Genomic DNA, 16414 nt, shown 5'->3' on the forward strand with positions numbered 1-16414 from the left:
CAAAATATTTTCGTCTGATCTATACTACAAATATGTATAGGAAGAATGTGCTTGATCAGATTGAAGGCGCGGCGAAATCCATATTACTTAAAAAATTCAGTTTGTCATTGTTTATAAACTCTAATTCTTATTCTTAGAATATATTAAAAATGTTGATTTTATAAGCTTGATATAATTTGAAACTTGATATAATTGTAAATAGTTTGTCAAAAGTGAATGTATTTGTAAATTTTTGTTTGTTGAGGTGTTTTGGCTAGAAAGGTCTTGCTTACTGAGGCCCAGCCCAAATACTTGCCGCCAATTTCCAGTGTGCAAATTGTGGTATATAAATGCACTTCCCTGACTCTACCAATCACTTCCGACGACTTGAAGCGTTTCCCTTTTCTTCTGTTTTTGCAGATCGTCAAATTTCCTTCCGGTAATACTTTCTTCTCTAATTGCATATGCTTCCTACTTGTTTTTATACTATTTTCCCCATTTTTCATTAATCTATTTATTCATTGTGCTATTGAATAGTAGAATTTAGGTTTCCTCTAAGATCTTTTGAGATTTTAGGTTTGGATCTTTTGAATCAGATCAGACATTAATAATTCGTTAAATCATCAAATGGATTCATTTATTTTAAGCAATTGAAATTCAGTTTGTTGATAACGTGATTTGCGCATGTCTCAGTGTCATGAAAAGAAGAAGGAAATCAACAGCTTCTAATGCAAATGGAGCAGGGAAAGTTAGCCACATACAAATTAATTACTCAGGCCCTTCATTTTCTGATCTGCCAAATACCATTCTGGTAAATATTCTACTCAGGCTCCCTATAAAGAGGATTTTTGTATGCGAAACATTGTATGATCTAATTTCAGATCCTGAGTTTGCAAAGCTCCATTTCGACCAAGCTCAGGTTCATCCTCTTCTTAGAACTTCCGGTTTACTCTCAAGAATGCTTTATCTTGTGCAGCCAGACCAAGATGATTTTGAAAGCAAGCATGAGATTTCCTATGATAGCTCATCTTTTAAGATTAAACTTGACTCTAAATTCAAACTCCCATTGAAATGATACTTGATAAAGAAGGGTTAAGGAGTGAGAATTGCTTGAAGTTGAATATGAAGAATCACAAGTACAAGATAGTTAATTCATGTATGGCCTGCTTTGTTTGTCCAATCCATCTGGTAATGACCCTGTTATAGTTTGCAATCCGGTTACTGGTGAGTTTATTAATCTTCCAGAGGTTAGGACTGTTAAGCATCTTAACATGCCTCTTGAATGTGGTTTTGGTTTTAGTCCCATGACTAACCAATATAAGGTGATAAGAATGTTTACGCGTTGGATTGAACATGAAAAATTTATGGCGGCTGAAGTACATGTTCTTGGTACAAAAACATGGAAAGACCTTGGCTTTTTTCCGAGTCAACAACGAAAGTTTTCCCTACTTATTTTAATGGGTATGTCTATTGGATTTCTCCTGTAGTGTGTTCTGTAATTTTTTTTGTCATTGATAAGGAATGTTTGAGTCAATTAGAGCACCATGTTCTGTAATTCGTTTTGAGGAATGCTTTGAGTCACTTAGAGCACCAATAGTTTGGAGAGGGAGCATGGGAGTATTAGGTGGGAAACTCTGCATAACCGAGACTTTGACTGTGATCATATAAATGTTTGGGCAATGAAGGATCTTGGTGGAGAAAAGAGTTGGTCTAAAATGCTCTCTATTAACATGGATGGTGAAAGATGGCCTTGTGGCTCATATCAACCTATAAAGTACCTGAATAATGTGGCGTTATTGATGTTTAATTCTCGTAAACATGCTTTTATTATATATGATAAGCCAAATAAATATGGATTTAGATATTTGAAGGTCTATGGAATGGAATCAAAAGTGGAAGCAATTTGTCATATTCCAACCTTTGTTTCACTCAAACATGCTTTATCATGGCATAATGTGCCTGTTCTTAATGATTCAATCATGAATGAGAATTAGAGGGATACATGGTTAATTTGGGAAAAGGTTATGAAGACTTTAGTCTTGATGATTAATTAGTAGTTGATTATTGGTTAAGATTATGAATATGAATAACGGTATATGATTAGTAGTTGATTATTTGTGCATTAGAAATTTTAATTGTTGTAATTTATAGAATTAACCTTCATTTCTATTAGCATATATATTCTATAAGCATCATTTCTGATATGTTGCACGTACCCTTCTAGTTAGCAGCTTTTCTACATTTCGTGACTGTGACCGTGTCCATGTCCATTTATGTTTTAGAAATAACGTTTCCGTGTCTGTGTCCCTGTAACATAGGTTCTGAATCATTTAATGAATCTGTTGAGCAGATGCGGAGAGCTGAAGCTGCACAAAGAGGAGAAAGGTATTTCTATAGTTGACGAAATTAGGGAACTGGAGAACATTTATCTAAAATGTTGGTCTTTCCTCCTGGTCTATTAATTGAAAACATTTATCTCGTGGTCTATGTATAATGTTGATCAAGTTGAGATTTGTTCCCTGTTTCGAAGCTCGGGTGATAAATTCCTGGAACTTTGAAGCAAAGGAAAAATGTCAGCTTGATAATATTTGTCCACTGCTTCCAACGTCAAATAAACTTGATAGAATCAAAATTGGTTAAAGTTAAGTCAAGATAATTTCTTAAAATTCTGCTATTTAATGCTTGAATTGTTATGAATATTTTCGTAATTGTTATTCTATTATATTTTGGAGCATCTCTTTGTTAAAATGGGCCTGTCATAGAATTAATGAAATTTTTAAGAAATTTTAAGAAAATTTTAAAGTAACTTCTAAGAAATTTGAGAAATTACTTTATTTTTTTAAGAGAGTTCATTAATTAATTCTCGGTTTTGCTTTTCTTTTAATTTAAAAATTCAACAAAGTCTCTATTTTTATAAACATTATAATCCTTTTATGTGCATCTGTGTTTTTTATTCTTTTGAACATTTTTCTCTATTATTATTTCAATCTCATTATGTTATGCCCTTATTTGGTATTGTTATTTGATTTATTTTAATCTCGTCATTTATATATTTATGTTTTCAATATTATATTCCATTATTAATTAAACTATAATTTGATAAACTAATCATTAATTATATACTATTTGCAGCTAAATGTGGAGGAATGGGCACCAGAAGTTGAATATGATCATTCATTCATATTTCTTTCTGAATGGGAGGAAGAAGAATATGAAGCTTATATCATAGCTCAACTGTCTTCCCAATGGAAATATGAGAATGCACAATTTCCATATCATTCTACTTCGGGAAAATTGGATCGCTTGGATGACGAGAAAAGTGCAAACATTGATGATGATTTACTAATGAACAACTATAAGAATTTGTGTGAAAGTTTGGAGTTAGAATTATTAGAGAGCAATGATGATGATTCATATACACCAGATTCTTCCTTACGATTTGATCAAACTAGTATCGATCATATTCTTTCATGGGATAAATACTATTTAGAACAATTACCACCATTAATCAAAAAAAATATTAAGGTCGAAGAAGAAGAAGGTGAAGGAGACAATATCGCATTTCCAGAGGATTTTTCGTTTGGTAATGAAGAACAAATGGCTTATGGTTTGTTGGAAGAGTTCTATAAGAAAAAGAATGATTAAGAAATCAATTAAGAAGGAATTAAAGAATCAGATTTAGGATGTTTTTTTTTATGGATTTTGTACAAGTTATTTTTATTATTATTATTATTATTTTGGAGAATTTCATATATTTTGGAATTAAAGACTCGTATATAACTCTATTAATCTATCTCTTGTTTTCATTACACAGTGTGATGAAATATTTTCTTATTATTTCCAAGTTCATTTATGCTAAAGAAACAGCATAAACACTAGAATTATAATTATATTATTTTTCTACTATTAATCTATTGCTTCCAAATTCTTGAAAATATTGGTTTTCGAACAATTTCTCAACATTTTTTATATTGAAATTTCATGTCCAAATCTTGAGAGATTGTGGCTTCACGGATGTTTGAATGTTAGAACTGCTAAACTACTGAATTTACCATCTTTACTTTGTGCTAATATTGAATTTAAGCATCATGAGGATCAGTGTAAAGAAATCCGTATAAGTTTGATTAGAGACATCCTTCGACAACTTCATCATGTCAAGGAGCTAACAATCAGGAGTTGGTTAATGGAGGTAACTTCTAAAGTGAAAATAAATATAAAATTGAATTATTGCACTCTCTAAATTTCCATTCCATATTATGTTTGTAGTTTCTGTCACCATCACATGTGGGAGATCACTTGTCTCCAGCCTTACACATCAAAGGCTTGACTCTAAGGTCTCATAACATCTCTGGAATTGCTTGTTTATTTCGTAATTCACCCGTGCTTGAGAAATTATCTATTAATATGACATTTTATGACCAGGTAACAACTAAAACCTTTTAAATTCTAAATATCAAATTTAGTTACAAGTATTATTGTGAATGATATAGTGTATATGGTTTAGAAATTTTACATGAGCATTTCATGAGTTTTCTCAAATTTTACATGAATATATATGTATAAATTTTTATGACCAGGACTATCGTGATTTTGGGGAAAACTACTGGTTGGATGCAACTGTTTTCAATTGTTTGGTATCTCATCTGAAGATTATTAAGATCGTTGGCGTTCCAAAAAGAGATGACAAACATAAGGTTATGCTAGCCTTTGTTCAATTTTTTCTCAAGAATGCAAAAGTATTGGAAAAGATGGTTGTCGAACTGAAAGATGATGGAACAGATTTTCTGTTGAAAGTTTCTCAAGAATTGTTAAGCTTACCAAGATTTTTTCAATATGCCATTATTGAGTTGATCTGCCGTAAGTAGATAGGAAAGGTTTTTTAGTTTGTTGTGCTTAATTTAAGCTTTTATATTTGGGATAAATTGTTTGGAGGTCTAAATGGAATATGGTTCAATGAGTATTCGAATGATGATTATTGTGACTTTAATTAGCAGAAACATAAGAGTACTGAAACTATAACTTCTTGTCTAATGATCGCAGCTCTTGTCTTGATATTGCATTTTCTTTATTTTTATTCTTCTTAGTTATGTTATTCAGGAAAGGGGCTGTTTGAATATAGCCTGGGGAATAGGCATAAGTTTTCTTTGGAAACAGAGCATGCTTGGGAGGTTATTCAACAGTTTCAGGTTTCTTTGGAAAAATCTGATAAACCTGCTTCTTTTTCTGTTGCTTCTACCTGGAATTCTCTTCGGATAAAGTGATGGTTTTGTAAGAAAGCTTTGGGTAGGAGTTTTTCTTACTCGGTTCAGAAGGGTGACGTTATTACCACTGTATATATGATGTGTCAAGAACATAATAATTTATCTTAACCAAACAACATCTAAATGAAATCAAAAATCAAAATTGTTTAAAATATCATTTCCATTAGCTATTAGAATGGTCAAGGTTAAGTGATTTTTATATTAATAAAGTAAAACTAAACAACTTTTATGTTAAATTAATTGAGTGACCATAATGCTAATAAGAACAAAGTTGAATAAAGCGTAGGTGAAATATTAAAGGTGTCAAATAACTATAACTTATTATTTTAGGCTAGTGTAAATATAAAGTTGAAGGGCTAAATAGATATCTAAATAGAATTTTGGATTAAATTTATTTTACTTGCTAAATTTAGAGATAAAATTTATCCTTAATACTAGCTCTCTGTGTTATGAAGACCCATCTTGATACAGATTAGGAGTGATTGAGAGAAAGAAGTATGGATGTTTTTTTACCTTCGTTATGCTGATAACCCCACAATGGTTAAAAACCGTCATTCCGAAGAAAATAAAACTCACGACGCTCATTGTCGTCTGATGTTGCTTCAGATGATGCTTAAATAAATCTATTTATCCTTTTTTTTTATCTTACACATATTACGATGATAATAACATATTTAATAAGTACGTCAAAAACTCTACTTAAGAAGCGTTTAATATTGCTTTACCAAACTGTAAAAGCACGTTTGATAAATACGAAATTACTTCACTTAAAAATTGGGAAAGTTGTTTTTAGATAAATCTACAATTTGTAAGTTTTGAGAAAAATAGTTGTCACATTTTATTAAGAAATCGGATATTAAATTTTTCGAATAAAAATAATCATAACTTACAAGATATTATGTTTCTTTTTATTTTTTTTATCAAATATTCATTATTTTTTTTCCTACGTCACTTTCTTTTTACAGTAGGTTCTGTTCGTGAAAGTAAATCTGGATCCAATTCTACATTTTTAAATAGAAGTTGTTCCACCTAAAGTTTGTTATATTTTATGAAAATAAATCTATAACTTTTTTTTAACCTGAAATAGAATAATCATATAAATGTAGGATTGGTATACTCAACAATAACGTTTGGCAGTCATTTTGGCATTACAATTGATAGAAAATCGCTAGCATTGGAACAGACCTACCTAGCTACCAAATGTGCAGCCCTATGCGCTAAACGAGGAACAAAAGACAATATAAATGTAGAATTGGATCGTAAAATAACTCGACAATCATGAATAAACGATCCAAATTCCGAGATATCTTTCTTGCAGGAATGAATTGCATCAGCAACCAATTTAGCATCAGATTCAAACTCCACATGTATATAATTCATAGAAGTTAATGTCACACTCGACCCAAAACGGCATCGGGTATGAAAGGAAAACATGATAACGAATGCCTAACAGCCTGAAAGCCGAACCGATTTTCAAATAGATAAAAATTTATTTGGACTACTTAAAGTTTTATTTAATTATTTGGATTGGACTCGATGAATCTATCGAGCTTCCTACGTATCCCGAACGTCTTTAAATCTTTAAATCGGAAATCAAAGCCACGTAATTCTACCTATTTTAGGTAGTTCTCTTAACTTAGGTAGTTCTCTTAACTTCGATAGTTCTCTTAATTTATTAACCCGTTTTAACTTATTGACACGCTAATACTTTAATTTCATATTTCACTTTGTTACTATATAATTATATATATATAACTCATTTTATCAAAACAAATCAAATCAAATAACCTTTTATCAAATCGAGCAATATTTTATCGAAACGAATGAAATCGAACAACGTTTCATCAAAACGAATCAAATCGAACAACGTTTTATCAAAACGAATCAAATCGAACAACGTTTTATCAAAACGAATGAAATCGAACAACGTTTCATCAAAACGAATCAAATCGAACAACGTTTCACCAAACTGTCAAGCATTTTCAAAACGTAATACTAAATTTGCGTGTGTGTCCATCCTCGAATTCCACCCGTATAGCTTATCATAACATCAATTATATCAATAATCGAGATATCTCATTTATATCTCGCCTTGCCTAACGTTAGGATTACCAGCCGTGCACTCTGACCATACCACCCTTAGGTATGGTCTTACAACTTACAACTCCAACCCCGGGCAATCCTAGATGGACAAAACCATTTTATCTATCTTTCAATCCGAATCTCATAAATAATAACAATAACCGTAATAGTTTTCTCAATCCAAAAGCAATTCGCATAAAATAGTCAAATTCATTTTCCAACCCAATATTTAAAATACCACGATAATAAATAATTATTCAAATAATCAAAATACAGAGTATTCAATTATTTCAAATAATTGAAATCCAAAGTATATAAACAATTTACTCAAAGTATTCAAATTAACTCAAATATTATATAAATAATTTTAAACTAAATACTTTTATCAGACCATTTATGTTTGTTACCGAAATTGTAAACTGTAACACTAAACTGGTATCATGAATTTTAACCGAAGGTTCAGTTAGACTCGTGACACTGCTAGGAATCAATTTGTACTAATTTTATAGTCCAAACTTTTATCCTAATTTTATAGATTCTAATTGAGAATTATCGATATTAGTCCTTCTATTTTAACTCGACAAATTAAAGTTTCTCCGCATATTATATCGATAAAATTTAATATCGTTTAAAGTTAAATATGTTTATCGTACTATTTTCTGTCACCGAAATAAAGATTCTAAACCGACATAGTTAATTCGAACTTATTATTACTATTGGACTCGTTTCAGTGTTATGAATCTTATTAGTACTAATTTTATATTTGACTCAATACCGACTCTACTTAATAAATACTAGTATTAGCCCTTTTATTTTCGAGATATTCTTATTGGATTATTCTCATCTCGGTCACTGAGATAGTAATTTGGAACCGACGTAGCTAATTTGGACTGATTATACCTTTAGACTCGTAAAGGTGCTAAAAGCCTATTAGTACCGAATTAAATTTCCCTTTGATAAATCTAAAGAACAACTGTCTAAATTTTATATGAATTGTCCATAGACGATAAATTATAAATCGTAAATCTAAATCTGTTCGGTCACCGAAAATCAATTGATGTGATTTCACTGACAGCTAATCTAAAATGAAGATCATCGTCGGTCACCGGAAGTTAATCGGTAAAAGACGTTTTTTTCCTAAAACCTCTATTATTTTCCATCTTTGTGTATTATATCCCTTCTTTCTTTTCTTTTTTAATTGTATGTACACACTTATATATAGAAATTCAATTCATGGAGACACAATATATAGTATAATATTTATATAGCTAAATTATTGACATGTGTAATTTAGAAACTTAAAATCTTGTGATGTAGTACATAATGTGTCATACTAACATATTTTCTATTATATTTATTATTACTATTTATTATTATTTATATAATTCTTATCATAATTAAAAAAAATCAACAACTATTAATTCATCAATTTAATCATTATTTGGAGTAACAATTGCATATAAGTTAATATATAATAATATAATATAGGGAAAAGTACAAAAATAAACCTTGTGGTTACGCTCATTTTCGAACAACACCCATGTGGTTTAAAAGTTTGCAAAGTAGTACCATGTACTTCATTCCGTTAGCAAACACATACCAAATTGACTAACGGTGTTAAAAGTCAAAAGAAAAAAAGTTAGTTTGGTCCTTATATTTATTTATTTTTATAATTTGACCTCCTTATTATCTAATTATCACAAACAAACCCCAAAATAAAAAATAAAAATCAAATATACCATATTCTCCATCTCTCTTTAAATTCTTATTTTTTTCATTTTTCTCTCTCCTCTCTCTTAATTCCTCTCTCTAAAATTTAATGTGTTGATCAATAATCTATGATCTTCGAATAAAAGAAAAACACCATAATTCCCAAATCCCATTCGGTTCTAATAGAAACAAATAACAAAACAAATTATATAATAACAAAGCAATTTTGCAACATCGTCAACCACTATAAGATCAGAATCCTGCTTACATTAGCCGGTGACAGATCGGCTAGGTAAATTCTTCCGTAATTCAACAGTTGATCCAGCGCTCGCCTTATCGACGACGATATCATTCCTTTAACTAAACCGGAGTCGAAATGGTAGAGGTGAAACCTCAGGTACGGGAAAGTCATTGTGATGGTGCGGCGGAGCTCGGCACGGCGGTGCGTGACGATGAAGTGGAAAACAATATTCTCTGGACAAGAGGCGTGTTGAAGAACGGATAAAACTCCGGCGACAGAACCACAGAGATAACTGGAGTCCAGAGTCATGGCAATGTGGATACTCGAAAGGGATGACCATGTTGCGTGACATTCCCGGCCGTTTCGGAAAGCCGGAGCCTCTCTGAACAAAGGTAGAGGTTCGAACGGAGATGCATTGGATACGACGGCGGCAAGCAGAAGTGAGATATTGAAGATGAAATGCCGGAATTTTGACATGGTGAGCGACGGAAACGAGTGTTTGTTATTTTCAGTGTTAAATAATCCAATGGGATTTAGGAGCTATGATGTTTTTCTCTTAATCAGAAAATCATAGATTATTGATCAAGACATTGAATTTTAGAGAGAGAAATTAAGAGAGATGAGAGAGAATGAAAAAAAATAAGAAATTAAAGAGAAACGAAGAAGATGATATATTTGATTTTTATTTTTTACTTTTGGGTTTGTTTGTGAAAATTAGATAATAGGAGATCGATTTATAAAAATAAATAAATATAATGACCAAACTAACTCTTTTTCTTTTGACTTTTAACACCATTAGTCAATTTTGTATGTGTTTGCTAACGGAATGAAATACATGGTATCAATTTGCAAACTTTTAAACCACATGGGTGTTGTTCGAAAATGGACGTGACCACAAGGTTTATTGTTGTACTTTTCCCTATAATATAATATTATTATATATTTTTTTTATTTTTTTCTGTATAAGTAAATATTTATTACTCACTTAGTAATAATATAATATAGTCAATTTTCAATTTACTTTATTTTTTAACCGTAAATGAATTGTTAAAACCAATAGATAAAATATTAATTAAAGTCCATCTAATTTATAATTTCTTTAAACTTACTCAAATCTTTTAATTTACACTTAAAACATTAAATTAAACCCGATAAATTACACCCGATAGTATAATTAAATTCATAATTAATTAATAGTATAAAAATCATATTATAATATATCGAAGCTTAGAATTTTAGACACGGATGTGACAGTTAACCAGATTAGACTCGTGCGTATTGCAAGAGCCTCAATCCCTTTTGGTTCTCTTGTACATGGAATGAAGCTGCTACTGCAAAATAAGAACGCGCCCGCAACATCTCTGATCGCAGCATCCATTCCACAGCTCTTTACTTCCTTGAAAATGGCTCCGTCTATATTGCATTTGACTAAACCGATCACCGGCGGTTGCCATTTATGTTTTACCGTCAATTGGACCTTGAAGTCACTGATCGAAGGTCACTGGTATTGGCGCTGCTGACCCGGGTTTGCTGAAGTAGACGCTGTCATCGCTTGCATCATGAACTCAGCACTGCGGGCCTGCTGCCATGTTAATTCATTGCAGTCACTTCTGCTAATTTCTTCTCATCGCTGCTGTGTACTGATTGTGGTAAATGGGGGGTGCAAATCTGATCCTTTGGCGTCGGCAAAATAAGGCGGTGGGAATAGTGGTCTGCTGTTGGCGCATCAGGATCTTCGACTTCCCCTTACTGATGTTGGCGTGTTAAGCTCGTACCCGGGGTTAAAACCGATCTCGTGGATGAGCCGTGTTGATAGGCCCTCCAATCTCGAATATCATCAATTCCAATGCGCCAACTAGTGTCCACCGGCCACCAAATCGTATGCCAAACCACTCTATTTCTATGGTCCCATATCGTCTTCAAGGCACAACAAATTTAGACAATGATGTCCTGATTTGGACCACATAGCGCTTGTAACAGCCAATCACCAACGTTCATCTCCTCAACCTGTGGTATTTGTAATCCAGCTATTCGCCAAACATCACCTGCAAAGCAACAATTAGCAAATAAATGGTTATCCGTTTCATCCTGGTCAACACACACCAATCATTCAATTGTGATGGAAACTCTTCGTTGGGCCAAACGAGCCCGTGTGGGTAAACAATTCATGCAGATACGCCAGATAAATTGTTTTAGTTTAGGGGGAATCTCCAATTTCCATAGTCTCCTCCATCCCTCATGCACTACAACCCCTCCATAATCCCATCCCAGCAAGGTAGCCCGAGCGCACGTTATAGAACCCATCCTTAGATTAGTGCCAAATCCTCATATCCTCACTAACACTAAAGGATAATATGATGTCCCTAATTGCACTCACTTCCGCCTCACTAAAACAACCATTTAGTCTGTCTATGTCCCGCCCTCTACCATTTCCAAGCAACAAATCAGATACTCTCATATCCTCCATCCCAGGGACCATAATGAAATTTATATAAAAATCATCAAGGTACTCATGCATTTGATTGATCTACTATCCCCTATTTTCCATCTTAGCCTTTTCCTAAGAATGCTTAGACCACTCCATATACTTCTCCAAACCATACTAGGATTATTGTCTAATTTAGAGAAAAGTAAGTCACCCATTGGAAAATATTTTGCTTTGAACATTCTACTTACTATCGTATTTGGGTCCCTAATTAATTTCCATCCCTGCTTACCTAGCAAAGCCAAATTAAACATATGCAAGTCTTTAAAGCCTATGCCTCCTAGGTCCTTTGACCGGAAAAGCTTTACCCAATCAAACCAGTGTATACTTTTTTTTTCCTCGGGTTTCAAGCCCCATCAAAACGAATTCATTAACTTTTGCAGCTCATCACATAAAGATAAGGGTAAGAGGAACGTACTCATACAAAAGCTAAGAGCTTGAGCAACTGACTTGAGCAACACCTCCTTTTCTGCTTGTGATAAAAATCTGAAACCCCAGGCACCAAACTTTTTCCGTAGTCTGTCAACCAGGAAAGTGAAAATCCATCGTTTAGATCGCCCAATTAGAGATGGCAAACCTAAGTAGCGGCCCGTGTCTAAAGGAGTGTAAACCCCTAATATACTTTGGATCTCATCTTTCAAATCACCATGCACATTTGCGCTAAAAAATATACTGGATTTGTTTAGATTCATAGCCTGACCCGATGTCATCTCATATTCGGACAGAATACCCATTACTTTTCTAGCTTCACTTTCCTTTGCTCCAAAGAACAAGAAACTGTCATCGGCAAAAAATAGGTATGTAACAGATGGAGCCCTGCGAGAAATAGGATAGCCTAAAATTAAACCCTCGCGTTCAGCCCTTTTGATTAAATTAGATAAAACAGCGCACAGAATAAACAAGTAGGGGGTAGCGAGTCTCTCTGACTTAGCCCCTGCCTGGAACAATTTGCCCGGTACATTCTCCATTCACTGCCACTCTATACTTCACTGTTGCTATACAAAGCATTATTCATCTGATCCAAGTCTCGTGAAATTCCATTCTAGTCATTACTAGTTTCAAGAAATCCCAATACCACCCTGTCATATGCCTTACTAATGTCAATTTTGAGTGTAGCCTGCCCATACTTCCCCCTATTCTGCCTTTTCATGAAGTGTATGCTTTCAAAGGCAACTTACATATTATCAATTATGGATCTTCCAGGGACAAAACCAAATTGTGTTTCTCCAATAATTTGTGGGAGGACACCCTTCAGCCGATTAGCCAAGGCCTTTGCTATAATTTGTAAATCACATTACAAAGGGAGATTGGGCGAAAATCTTTTAGCATTCTGGGATTGTCAATTTTGGGAATGAGGACAATTGTAGTGCCATTGATCCGAGGTGGGAATTCCCCCATCATTTAACCATTTCGCACTGGTCGATCCCAATTCCATACCCATTATGCCCCAAAAGGATTGGAAAAATCCTAGGTTCAACCCATCAGGGCCAGGAGATTTGCTCGGACTCATAGAGAATATGGTTTTTTTAAATTCCTCCATCTCAAAAGGTGCCGTGAGAAGTTCATTTGTCGTTGATTCAATTACATCATTAATAACATTAACATTTCAGGACCAGATGTGTCAGAGGCAGAGAAAGCAGAGCTGAAATACTATTGTGCTAGGTTCGGCATCTCACCCTGGTTATCATATTCTCCTCCCACATCATCACTGAGAGATGCAATGAAGTTCTGTTGCCTCCTTGCTTGCACACTAGCATGGAAGAACTGAGTATTTTTATCTCCCTTTATCAGCCAGAAAACCTTAGCCCTCTCTCCAATACCTCTCTTCTACTTCCAATGTATCATTTACTTTCCTTTTGGAAAAAAAAATTATGCAATCGAATCCCTATCCCCTTTACCATACAGAGACTCCGTTTGGTTCCTCCATCTCTGAATCTGGCTCTTAAAGCACATATTGAAGCTCTTCCCCCACTCTGCCATCTTCTTCACACAATCTGTCAACTTCTCGAAGACAGGCCTACGCCCCTGCCCCCCCCCCCCCCCAGTTTCTAACCACCAGATCAATGAACTCATGTTCTTTTAACCAGCTATCCTCAAAATAAAACTTTTTAGCTTTGTTGTGGGTTTTTTCCTGCTCTAGTCTAATTCAAATTGGGATATAGTCAGAGTACCTAGACATACATGATTGGAAGTGGTAATTAGCAAAACGTCTAATCCACTATGCTGATGCAAAAGCCCTTGTCTAATTTTTCTCTTGCCCAAATCTTAGAACCCGTTCCTCTTTCCCATGTAAATTGATTTCCTTTCAACTCCAGTTCACTCAAACCACACTTCTCAATTGCTTTAGAGAAGTCCTGCATCAGATAGGTAGGGAAAATTGCACCCCCTACTTTTTCATCAGCACTCAGAATGCAATTGAAATCCCCTATTACCATCTATGGAAGATGGGACTCTCTAGTAAGTCTCCTCAACAAGTCCCACGATTCACCATGTCTATTGCGCTCTGCAAAACCATAAAACCCACCAACCTCCAGTCTCCATGCACACTATTAGTAATTATCATGTCAATATGATGATCGGAGTAGCTTCTAACCATCACCTGAATGTCTGCTCTCCAAAATGATACCAAACCACCACTCCGCCCTCTTCTGTTTACAGAAAAAGCCCCTTCAAATTTTAACTACTACTTGATATTAACCATATGCTGATCCTCTACAAGTGTTTTCATTAGAAATAAAATAACCGGTCTTTGAGATAAAACAAGCTCCTTTAAGGAGCGAACTGCCCGGTGGTTTCCCAGGCCATGATAGTTCCAGCTTACACAACTCATTCCGCTCGACGGCCCTGTGCACTAGGGCTCGTCGAATCATTATCCTTAGCCAGAACAGAGACCCCTCTCCTTGCATTCCCTTCCACCTCTCCTGTCCCTCCCTCCTCCTCTTCCCTGCTTCCAATAATTCCATCTCAACATCCTCAGGGATCCCCTTACCCTCTTCTCCCTCCCTCTCTTTCTCTTGAAAAGTGTCCTGAATAGGGGCATATTAACACCTCTCTCCCCCCATCCCTGATCGTTTTGATGCCTCTCTCTCCCCTTCCATTCTCCATATTGGAAATTTCCTTAAGGGCTCCCAACCGACCACCCCAAAGCTTCCTCGCCTTCTCAACCCCCCCTGTCATTTCATTCCCACTACTTTCTCTAAGCCACTTCACCCCACTCTGCCCCCTCCCTTACTAGGTGTCTTGAGCCATTCTCCCCACTTTCTTTGAACTTCCACACTATGAAGATCAAACAATTTATCACAAAAACGTTCTGTGTGTCCCAGCAAGCCACAGATATACAAAAGATCGTAAGCCGTTCATATTTAAAAGTAGCAAGTGACCAAACGTTTCCTGCACTTTTAATTTTCTTGAATCTCTTCAATGGTATTCTACAATCAATTTAAATTCTAATAGGCATAAACTCCCTATGAAACCCAAGGTTATTATTCAATTCATACTCTTCAAATTCTCCCAGGAAATTCCCCAATTATTTACCCACTACCTTAGACATTGTCCCTACAGGCAAACCATAGATTTGGACCCAAATAGATACCTCAAACAATTGGACATCATCCAAATTAAGCCTTAAATTCCATGTGTTCGTAATCAGGATATAGTTGTCAAAAGACCAAGGACCCCTAGCAATCATTGTCTCTATCAACGGGATGGAAGAACTTAAAAGAGTAAGATTGGGACTAACCTCTTGGATTTCGACTCCTCTGCCCGGTCTCCACAACACTGCCATACGGTCTTGCATACTCAGAAAGTTGAGCGGCCTGTCCGCCGCGAAACGCCCTAAGAAACGCAATCCCGCCTCCTCCACCACCACATCACTAGGCGGCGTCTCCAACTCGAGATGGCCTTCATCCTCTCCACAATCCTCAATCCCTTCATATTCCGCTCCATTGCTACCACAGAAAAAACCATAAATTCCGAATCAAGAAAATCCACAAAAACCAAACCAGAAACCAGAAAAGATGAGCTAAAATCAACGATCCAGAAAAACCAGAGAAAAATGAGCTAAGATTCTGAAACAAGAAGATAAAAAAAAAAGGATCCAGAAAACCAGATAAAAACAATCTAAAATCAACGATCACTCAAAGCTGCTTGAGACAGACCTTCACTCCGGCGGAAGGACACCCTCACCGATAGAAAAACGCAGGCGGCGGCACCGGTACAAGGATCTTTAGCAGCGGCTTTATCGTTTTTCATTTGAGAGAGACTAACTGTGTATGGAATAATTAATCTTAATTTATCATAATTGTTAATAATTTCATTCCAAATCTTAAAATTAAACTGTTTTGTAAATCTATAACTTTTAACAGCAAAATTTGATTTAATTTTTCTATAAAAATATTAATTTTTTTTTTATATATAGGCGGCTTTGAGATATGAGAAAATGACTAAGAATAAATTTTTTTTTCACTCAAAATATCATTATACTTTGTATATATATATTTTAATTGCAATGCATATTCTCCGACACAAATAATAGGCCTAAGACACCACCAACTTTCAGACCTTGTCCATAACAGTAGATTGGCTTCGTGAACTTTGCAAGTGTCTCACCAGTTCATTAAACATGATTATTCCGTATTGTTAACTCCCCGAACTTGT

The 16414-nt window shown here is 34.7% G+C and overlaps 1 protein-coding gene across 6 annotated transcripts; it reads left to right on the top strand.

Annotated features, from left to right (window-relative positions):
• Nucleotides 1–318: 318 nt before the first annotated feature.
• On the top strand, nucleotides 319–3397 carry LOC136227820 (putative F-box protein At1g26515). 6 transcript variants are annotated; one of them, XR_010688253.1, is made up of 4 exons: nucleotides 319–418; nucleotides 673–1440; nucleotides 2330–2364; nucleotides 3112–3397. XR_010688253.1 is itself a non-coding variant. In XM_066016576.1 (4 exons), exons 2-4 carry the CDS (start codon nucleotides 1134–1136, stop codon nucleotides 3113–3115), a joined length of 378 nt encoding a protein of 125 aa, XP_065872648.1. In that variant the 5' UTR covers nucleotides 319–418; nucleotides 673–1133; the 3' UTR covers nucleotides 3116–3397. The 6 variants fall into 6 exon arrangements, 5 of the variants coding, with proteins under 5 accessions (XP_065872648.1, XP_065872647.1, XP_065872649.1 ...); XM_066016576.1 differs by having other exon boundaries at nucleotides 2298–2364; XM_066016575.1 differs by having other exon boundaries at nucleotides 673–898; nucleotides 2298–2364.
• The last annotated feature ends 13017 nt before the right edge of the window (nucleotides 3398–16414 follow it).

Source organism: Euphorbia lathyris, chromosome 4 (genome assembly GCF_963576675.1).
Source record: "Euphorbia lathyris chromosome 4, ddEupLath1.1, whole genome shotgun sequence".
Classification (NCBI taxonomy): domain Eukaryota; kingdom Viridiplantae; phylum Streptophyta; class Magnoliopsida; order Malpighiales; family Euphorbiaceae; genus Euphorbia; species Euphorbia lathyris.